Below are 10,443 nucleotides of genomic sequence, written 5' to 3'. Positions count from 1 at the left end.
TGTTTATATGTTTTACGTCCAGGAAGATTAGCTACTTTTATGTCTTGGATGCTGCTGTTGTCATGATTACTAGATGGTGCTATCAATAGAGACAGCTACTGATGCAAATGCGTCTGCTATGTACCAGTAGTTATATCCGTTGATAGCTCATAGCAGACTCCTTGATAAATGCGAAGTCTAGGTACGGGAATAAGATCATTCATCTTCAGATCAACAGGTCGGTTTGAGGATATGTAGTGCAATAGAATCTTAACTGTTCAAAATTATTCAAAGATAGCATTAAGAACCCAGATGCCTTTTGAAAATTATTTTTGGTGCACAGTTTCATGCAAGCACATGTGCCGGCCCTATAGAAAACTTGTACAAATTGAAATGATCAGGGATGGGGTTATGTACAAGTAACACTATAAGTGTTTTGCTAATGAGATATGACTAGTTCTTCATTATTCGTCACGCAGTGTCTGAGTGCTGTCTACTTTCCACAGACACGACATTACGTACAACATACTAAAGATATATGTTAGAAAAAAGACATAGGTTAGTTTGTTGATGAACAGTTACGCTGTGGGAACTAGACATTCCATCTCCAGATACGTTTTTTAGCGCAACGGAATGTCCATTGTTAATAAAGACTGCATTAAGAAACATTTTTTGAAATCATATTTGGTACAGTTTCACCTAAGCACATATGCAATATAGACAAACTTGTACAAGCTGAAATGAGCAGATAACGCTACATATTTCTAAAGTATTGATAATGAGATGTGACGAGTTTTCATAATTCTTCACGCCATGTCTGAGTGCTGTCTGCTTTTCACAGACACGACATTACGTACAACATACTAAAGATATATGTTAGAAAAAAGACATAGGTTAGTTTGTTGATGAACAGTTAGGCTGTAGGAACTAGACATTCCATTTCCAGATACGTTTTATAGCGCAATGGAATGTCCATTGTTAATAAAGACTGCATTAAGAAACATTTTTTGAAATCATGTTTGGTACAGTTTCACGTAAGCACATATGCAATATAGACAAACTTGTACAAGCTGAAATGAGCAGATAACGCTACATATTTCTAAAGTATTGATAATGAGATGTGACGAGTTTTCATCACTCTTCACGCCATGTCTGAGTGCTGTCTGCTTTTCACAGACACGACATTACCCATAACATGCTAAAGATATAGGTTAGAAAAAAGACATAGGTTAGTTTGTTGATGAACAGTTACGCTGTAGGTACTAGACATGCTATTTCCAGATCGACTAGTCACTGTCAAAACATGAAACGTGCGATGTATAAGCTAGTGTGTTTGAACATGTAGACTTGTCTGTAGATTACAACCAGACCATTCCATTTTAAAACGTTTTCTGCCTTGAAATTATCCCTACACGAGATAGATCTGACACATGTTGATCTTTTAATCATTTTTTATGACAGAAGGCCCCCTGCTTTTACATACATGCATAGAAATAACACAACAATAATAAAGTCAAAAATAGATTTGAACATTAGACAGAATTATCTTTGTCTATAATCGTAGTCGTTATCCTTGCCGGGTAGTGCGGTTCTGTAGGTCAGAGGTCAAACCACTCACTTTGGACAGCGCTTTTAAAGATTGTTAAGACGACGCGGTTCTTACATATAGATATAGTTCTTTCACTCAATGCATCTCTATAAGCAATTTGCAGATGTCATAGTTTTGATGGATTCATAGTTTTAAGCCATAGAGATCGCAAGTAAGAAAATACAAAATCATCTGTACCAGACATCAGATACGAAATCTTGAACACCTAAGGAGACTTGTTACCTTCCCTCTGCCTGCTGATAGCATTTGGCCTGCAAATTTCCCAACCCAAAAGCGTGATCATGAATCGAGTTTACCAAGATTTTCTTTCTTACTTCTCCTTTTACAGCTCATGGTCTCATTAACGCTTGGAAATACAATTTTCCAACTTGGAAATACAATTCTAAGCAATTTAAAAAAAAAACTTTTGACCGCCCAAGGGAATAAACTTCGTTGGGTTGAATGAGTTTCTGAAGTTTTGATGAAAACGCTTATGACCTCAAGTAACTTATTGTGAACTGACTTGAGTACTGATGAGTCTTATTCTCATTTCTAAGATCTCTTCCGGAGATAAACAATTCTCTTGACTGGGAACTGTTAATTATAAGATTGATTCCGTCTGCTGAGAGTGTCTGGTAGACTATGATTAGACAAATGCATCTTCGTATGTTGAGCTGCATTTGAATACTAATGGATGTTGCAGACGATTTCAGAGGCTGTTTATCATTTTGCGGTATAGAAATGATAGGAGGAATAAATTTGAAGCTTAACATGCAGCCGGGAACACTGGTGGTATATTTGAAGAAAGGTGAACCTTTAAAATTTGCTCTAATTTGTGAACCAAGACCTGCATGCAGCAATTATAAAACAAAAACAGAACAAAAACAATTTTCATGCAAACATTACAGCGGCAAAACATTCGCCATGTGCGAAGCGTTAAGATTTCACAATTTTAAAGTGTACAATTTTGTACCCTATTGTGTCCGTTCACAACGCATGGGTCAAAACATAGTCTTTTTTCTTGGAAGGTTATCGATTGGCTGATCGATTGATCTATCGCTTGATCTATCGATGGATTAATTGACTATCAAAACTATTTTTCGATCGACAGATGGATTGATTGATTGATGAATTGATTGATTGATCGATTGGTTTACTGACGGGTTACTAGATTGATCGATTGATTGACCGCTTACTGATTTTCCAATCAATCAATCAATCAATTAATTGATGTATGGATGGATAATTGATCGACTGATCGATCGATCAATCGATGAATTCATTGATTGACTGACATGTTCCAGGCCAGCTGACTGTGCTGTCCAGCCGGATCGAGGCGGGCGAGCTGCCCGCGGACCCCGCCCAGGCCAGACGGGTGGCGGAACTGCAGCGCCAGGCGGCGCGCGTGGCAGACCTCGCGCTGCCCGAGCTGCAGAAGAACGACCCAGACTACTACGAGCGTAAGTGCAGAAGCGCCTCCTCCTTTAACCATTACATACGATCTTACGTCTTTAATAAAGGTTTTATCGATTCATCACAATAAACGTGTTCTGCAAATTATCAAGTAATATTGGATTGCTCATTTTTTGAAAAAAAAACTGAAAAAGTCAAATTTTTGTGTTACAAATTGCAGTTTTATTTCAGTGATGTAATGTTGATTAAAAAATATTTATCTAGTATATACAAGCATTGACTAAGACTCGAATGCGAGTACTGTTACTGTTATGTTACAAACCATAGACCAGTAGGTACTTTTTTGTCTTGAAAAAGGAACACTTTAGGTGTAAAAATTTACAGCTGCGTTCCAAATGTGCAAAAAGCTGTATATGAAAAAATATACAAGTCCCATCCGTTATTGTTCCCAGCAGAAATTGGCCAAATAGAGTGAATTGTTTGAAGGGAGTCGGCTACAGAGAGAGGGTCCAATATGCAATCCTTCAAGTGAAACCCTGGCAAGTATTCTCCCTGTAGCCGGCGTAGTTAGTCTGGTAGAGACTAGCTCAAAACTCGCTTTCATGTGCCGAACAACTTTCTCAAACGTGGGATTCATTTTCTGTACGTCAGTTGGAAAATGCAAGTCCTCCTACTTAACTTGCACCTCACTTGATTACATCTTTTTTTTAAGTACATCAACCTCGCTCTCCTGACATCTCCACATCCTTATGGACCGGAAGTGTTGACCTAAAGGTCAAGGAGGATTCTGGGAAATCCCCAATGGGTTCTAAATCGTGTTGCTCAAGGGCAACTGCATGTTTGACCTTGATGTCTTCACGCAGTACGAACACCGGTGGGACACCCAGCTTGCCGACCCCAATTAAGACTGTATAATAAGCACAATTAGATGAAAGCGGTGAGGGAAAACTGCCGACTGATGAACTTTTACGAGTCACGCTTCAAATGCTTCGGAAATTTCTCCGGTCTGGAGGGATTTTCTGCTTTAATTAACTCCTGGGAAAGGGTTAAAAAGACTCCACCAACGCTGAATAATTTGTCGATAGATTATCCCTACAAGCTTATGAATGGGTTTCAGCCATTATAAATGTTCTGTACGCTATTTTTGTGCACAAAGTAAAGTTGTTACCAACAAGCTTTCGGTTAGTCCTTTGATCCCTCTCAAGTTGAAATAAGCTACCTAATTAAAGCATATGTCACGTGACCTAAACGTATGTGTGACATCAGCAACGGGTCACAGGTGCCCGGTTGTCTGTTTCGCCCCCCGTCTCGAGAGCCCTTGAACAAAGGCAGATGTCGACAAAGTTTAATTTTAAAGAAACTTTTTCAAACCGAACCTGTTATGACTTTTACAGCACTGGACGGTTTGTGAAGCGGATATGGTGAGCAATTTTTGATTAAATTTTCGTTTGTTGAAGGCCGAAGTAAACAAAAAGTAGATGTGTGGAAGCTCCAATGCAACTCCTGGTTTCTCCGCCTAACGCACCACGTGACCCTTCCATCCTTTACCACCTTACAGGTCTGTCGTCGAAATTATTAGACTTTGCACCCCGCCCATCGAACCACGTGACACTCATTAACCAATCGTCTCACGCCTTACATATCTGTCGCCAATTTTGCAGCCCGGCTTCTGGGTGATTGACAGCCCCTCCAAGACGACAGACCCGCGCCCGTTTGCTCCGCCGACCGCACCACGTGACACTCATTAGCCAATCATGTTTTCCGTTAAAGGTCTGTCGCCAATTTTGCAGCCGGGTTTCGGGGTGATGGACAGCCGCTCCAAGACGACAGACCAGCGCTTGTTAGCCCCGCCCATCGTCACACGTGACACTCCTTAACCAATCGTCTTTCACCTTACAGGCCTGTCGCCGATTTTGCAACCCGGATTCTGGGTGATTGACAGCCGCTCCAAAACGACAGACCCGCGCCTGTTGGCTCCGCCCACCGCACCACGTGACACGCCCTTCAACGAGGAGCAGAGTGACGCATGTCTGACAGAGCTTCTGGGGACCGGGTTAGTTCTTATCACCTTCGCCAAGAAGGTTATTACTTCATATGCATGTGCCTGTGTGTGTGTGTGTGTGTGTGTGTGTGTGTGTGTGTGTGTGTGTGTGTGTGTGTGTGTGTGTGTGTGCGTGTGTGTGAACGATATAACTCAAGAATACCAGAATGGGTTGTCTTGATATTAGGATGTGGGTAGGTGTTTGATAAGAACTCGAAATGATTAGATTTTGGGCCTCCTAACGGCTTGTTATGGTACTGCAGCGGAACTTCCGGTTGTGATATCTCGTGTTCTGGAATAGCCTGGGTGCCATCCTCCGTAATAATGTAGCGTCCTTGAGCAGCTTGCAAGCAGTAAATTCCACGGAAATTTACAGAATAAGATGAATCCATATCACGGTGTCGAGTTCTCCGCGTAGCAAATCTTCCAAAAAGGCTCAAGACGCATCGATTTCCTTTAAGTGTACTCGAGAGGAAAAGTGATACGTCTTCAAGGACGATTCAAGGTTACGCAGATGCGTATGGTATATCTGAATTATTTTCATTGCTTAAGTAACAGCTGAGATACATACACTACATACAAAATCAAAATTCAAATTTTGCATCTTTATTATCAACAAAATGGTGGCGCAGTGACAGGGTGTTTGGCCCAGACACCACAGGTCCTGGCTTTAAATCCGGGGTCCCCTGATTTGTCTCGTTGACGCTGTGCCCTTGGGAAAGGCAATTTACACGACTACCCTCTGAAAATGATTACCTAGCTTCGGTTAGGGACGAATATGACGTTATATGTCCCGTGTTTGAGAAGAGACACACCTCGAGCACATAAAAGGACCGCTTATCGAAAAGAGTAGGGGTCCTTCGCCGTGTGAGTGGATGAAATGAATCCGTCCGGATATTCAGCAAGTTGTTCAAAGTATGAAAGTCTTATCTTACCAAAATGCCATTGTACGATTTCCTCATAGTTTGCGTAGATAATGCCCTCTTGTGTATGATTTAAGTCAGCCCCTAAGTCTAAGTGTAAAGTGTAGCAAACATAACGGAAGTGTGTCCAGTATCAGGGTGAATTGACACAGTGATGTCGCTCGAGACGGGGTTATACAAGGTCATGTGCCATTCCATCCGTCATGTCGACTGTTTCAGGCAATATCACACGGCGATGCTGATATTGGACTTCACGTCAAAGGTCCTTCATTCCGGCAATATGAACATCGGGAATCGATAGAGCTTCAGGGTGGACCGTGGAATAAGAGACAAGAACGTGTTTTTTCTCATCTATTTATCTAAAAAAAAAAGGTACAGGTATACTGTAGATGCAGAAATGGTTTTATGTTCGCGGTTTTCGCGGTGAACTCTTCAGCGCGAACTTAAAACCACTGCGAAACCTTTTCCCACCGGTGCACCTATGACTGTAGTGCTACTAATATTTTTTAATGCAAACTCAAAACCACCGCGAACACTCCATTTTCTCCCTACCGCAAAATGAAGACCACGCGAACTTAAATGCATTTACAGTAAAAATGTACAGGTATAGTCCCATAGCCTTTTGAGGCCGTAGGAGTAATCAGTGGGTAGTGGCATCGAGTGGCTAGGCTAGCTGACCCGAGATTGAGAGGTCAAGGGTTCGATTCCTGGCTCTCCTGACTAGAAGTTGTGTCCTTGGGAAAAACACTTAACACGTTTTCTCACTCCACAGAGGTGTAAAAATGCGTACCTGACTTCGGTTGGGGAGGTAAAGGGCGGTGGAAGGAGAGGGTTTGGTTCCGCCTTCCAATACCGTGCGCTAGACACAGTGGATAATAACCCACTGCCCCTACGGCCTAAAAAAGGCTTTCTTTTCTTTTTTTAAGCGAGTGGCAGGTGCGTGATCTAGCGGTGGGATCAGATCCAGACATGTACAGATCCAAACAGAATGACACACATACAGGCCAAAACCAATTTATCAAAACTACCCCTTGTTTTCCTTCCTAGTTCAAAGGTCAGTTGCAACATATCCCCATCCTGTTGGAGCCTGATGACGTCACCTGGTTACCAAGGTTACTGGTTGACGCACGAACTGTTCTACCTGGAGATTGGTGAACAGGTCAGTTTCCTTCCTGTAGCTTTTAGTAGTTTGATATAAGTAGCCAGTAGCATTTTATCTTTGCCTTACATTGTACCTGTTACAATCGTTGTGCAATAAACTTTGACTTGACTTGACTTGACTTGACTTTTATTTCATTGGATTATTAGATTTAGCCAAACTTCATGTGCGTTTGTTTATGACAGCTAGTGCTTCTGGCTAGTGTGCGTGACGTAAACTCTCACTGCCCAGTGATTTGATTTACAACACCTCCCTGCCGCTCTCTCCCTCTCTCTCTCCCTTTCTCTCTCTCTCTCTCTCTCTCTCTCTCTCTCTCTCTCTCTCTCTCTCTCTCTCTCCCCCTCTCTCTCTCTCTCTCTCTCTCTTTCTCTTTCTCTCTCACACACATTCTTTCTCTGTGTTTGTGTTTGTATTACATCTGTAACGTTATATTTGTAGAGAGTTTGACACAGACGAATTAAACCTATCTTTAAACTAAACATAGTTTTAGCGAGCTATTGGTTCTCGTATTGCGGCAATTTTAATCTCTGATAGATAGTTTAGTTTCTGTTTCCATCGGGACAAAACTAACTGATGTAATGTAAAACAACTTAAGTTACATTTTCCATCCACCAACCCCCAACCCCCCTCGAATGCCGGTGCAAAGGCCTAGATGTTAGAGTGCTCGCCTTGCACACGGTAGGTCGTGAGTTCGATCCCCGGCCGGGTCATACCAAAGACTTTAAAAATTGTACATACTGCTTTCTCTGCTTAGCACTCAGCATTTTGGAAAGGAGTATGGAAGTTAAACACACATCACTACCAGCGGACCAGCCCCCTGCTGTAGTGACTTTCACAAATGTGTGTGGCCCAAGGGCTATAGAAATGGAGATGGTCGCCACCCTGTGCGTCTTTTCAAGACGCCCGGGTCACTTTAACTTTAACCCTCCCCTCCAGGCTGGTTGCTCGCAGGAGTTGGCGATCCACGCGGCGGAGAACGGGCGGAGGGACGGGGTCGGCGGCATGGAGGCCGGGTACTGCGCCAACATCCTGCGGGAGGCCAGGGGCCTGGCCGCCGCCGGCTTCAGGCAGGGCGACCGGGACCTCTTCATGGAGCAGGGTAACGGCTCCGCCTTTCGTCTATATGCAGCAGTATTATGTAGATTACCGAATGAAGAGGGCGGCTCAATATAAGAAGGAGAGACAATCTGGCTAAACATCGGGGCCCTACATAGCCAAGAACTGCTAGACATAGTCTGTCAAGGGAGGGGTTCCTTCGAAGGAGCGACAATGTCCTGCATGGAATGATGATGACAGAATAAACAGGGCCTGTAATGGCAGTCTAGCGTCTCAACTGAGTACTGAGTACCCAAATAAACTTTGTCTGATTTTGAGGGAACCGCAGACCAACCAGCGAATGATTAAAAAAAACTATAGTTTTCATTCCGCTATTCGACGTCTCATTGCTTTTATCATCTCTTCAGACGTCATGTCCTAATTCCTTTGATAAAAGCTTTTGAACATATTATTTCTGCTTTCAGCATTACTTTGCGGCCTTGTCGGTTACCGGGACTTCTTCCGGTCGTCATGGTTATCCGCCATCTTGTCCTGGCAGTCTCCATCCGGGTGCTTTGGTTACCAGGCAACCATGGAATCGGGCCGAAACAGACGAGTGCGGCGGCGGGAAAGGAAACTCTCAGGTACTTCTGAAATATTCCAATTACTGTACATCTGCTTTATCACCATGCCCTTTTTAGCTTGTAATAGAAGAAACGTACGTTAAATGTCTTTCATTCATTCATTTATCTATTTTTCTTGGAGCCAAATAATGTTTTGAGGGAATTACAATCCAAGCAAGTTCGGTCTCCTCTTGCGTTGGTAATCTGATAACATTTAATAACGTTATCTGTGTACTAAACGTAAACCTGGAAAAAAACCCAGACACGAACGTTTTTGTTCCGACTTGTCCTACAAAAACGCTTGCATGTTTCTCGGGCTGTGAGTGAATCATTAGAGCCTGGCTTAATTTTGTATCGATGCTATTTTGGAAACTTCTTCTTGATACCTGTAAGATTCGCATCCCGAGATGCTTACAGTTTCTTGTCATCATACAGTTTTGCTGACAATTGTTTCCTTTCAGAAATAAAATCTACGATACATTTAACAGGAATAAAATGAATACCCGTGCATAGTTTCATCAGGTTGATAAGTCATTAGTACTGAATAAAAAATACTCTTTTCACACAACCAAGAGATTTATTCCACCGACGTTTCGGTAACCATCTCTCACCTTCTTCAAGGCAATTTTGACTGGTTCACGTAGTAATGTAGCTCAGGCCTAGGTGTCGCTGCTTATACATAATAATGAGAGGCATTCCCAAACGCAAAGTATTTACCATTGTTAAAATGTCCCATGTTCCCCATATTAGGAAGATGTCTCTCTCACAAGTCCGGCGTGGCGGCGGGCGCCCTGGCAGGGTACGTCCGCTACATAATGGAGTACTACCGGGACCTCTCACAGGAAACCGCGGGAAACCACTGACCAATCAGGCTCACAGAACGGCTTCGTGGACCAATCAGCGTTAACGTTCTATAGAATCGTCATGGAAGAACGGTGTAAGGTTGCACCTTGCATCACTCGTTTCTTGTTTTATGTATAGGAAAAGTATCTTTAACGGATACAGATTCTAAAATATTTGGCGTCGAATATGGCTCTAGTCTCGTTCGATTGATATGGATAACGGATGCTGCAAACGTTATTGTTTTCGTCTGCCACACCCCGACCAATCGATTGCTTTGAAATTTAGATTCGAATCAACCATGACCCGACAAATCGCTGTCTCAGTTGCCTTAACGACTAAATCTGACAAAATAAACTCGCCAGTGAGAAGGTGGAAGGTGCCAGCTTTCAAAACATGTTTTCAGATTGGCAATTTTGGCACTTTGGAAGTGATAGAAAGTATCCGCGATTTAACGTTTAAAGAAATAGTTTCTACTACTTTTATTTAATCATTAAATCGCGAATACTTTATATCACTTCCAAAGTGCCAAAATTGTCAATCTGAAAACATCTTTTGAAAGCTGACACCTTTTACCATCACACTGGTGAGTTTGTTTTGTCAGATTTAGTCGTTTAGGCAACTTAGAAAGCGATTTGTCGGGTCAACGCTGATTCGAATCAGAGTTTCAAAGCGATCGATTGGTCGGGGTGTACCAGTTTCTGTCCATGTTGTACCAGTGCCTTTACTGCTATAGTCAATTATACCAAACTATTGATATGTCTACAAAGAACAGAAATAAAAAAAAGTTTTAGACTATTTTCTTTGCAATGGGACTCCCAATATATTTCTCTACCTTACAA

At 42.4% G+C, this 10,443-nt stretch overlaps 1 protein-coding gene across 1 annotated transcript in view; it reads left to right on the top strand.

Annotated features, from left to right (window-relative positions):
* The window catches only part of LOC136441007 (UPF0764 protein C16orf89 homolog), an 11,413-nt gene extending 1,338 nt beyond the window's left edge, over positions 1-10,075 (top strand). Inside the window, exons 2-7 of the mRNA XM_066437234.1 lie at positions 2,872-3,027; positions 4,880-5,033; positions 6,992-7,103; positions 8,040-8,202; positions 8,624-8,782; positions 9,512-10,075. Of these exons, the coding sequence (XP_066293331.1) occupies positions 2,872-3,027; positions 4,880-5,033; positions 6,992-7,103; positions 8,040-8,202; positions 8,624-8,782; positions 9,512-9,624 (857 nt within the window). The 3' untranslated portion in view covers positions 9,625-10,075. The remainder of the gene's footprint in view (positions 1-2,871; positions 3,028-4,879; positions 5,034-6,991; positions 7,104-8,039; positions 8,203-8,623; positions 8,783-9,511) is intronic.
* Positions 10,076-10,443: the final 368 nt, after the last annotated feature.

The sequence above is a fragment of the Branchiostoma lanceolatum genome, chromosome 8 (assembly GCF_035083965.1).
Source record: "Branchiostoma lanceolatum isolate klBraLanc5 chromosome 8, klBraLanc5.hap2, whole genome shotgun sequence".
Lineage (NCBI taxonomy): Eukaryota > Metazoa > Chordata > Leptocardii > Amphioxiformes > Branchiostomatidae > Branchiostoma > Branchiostoma lanceolatum.
This window is presented reverse-complemented; position numbering and strand designations above follow the sequence as displayed.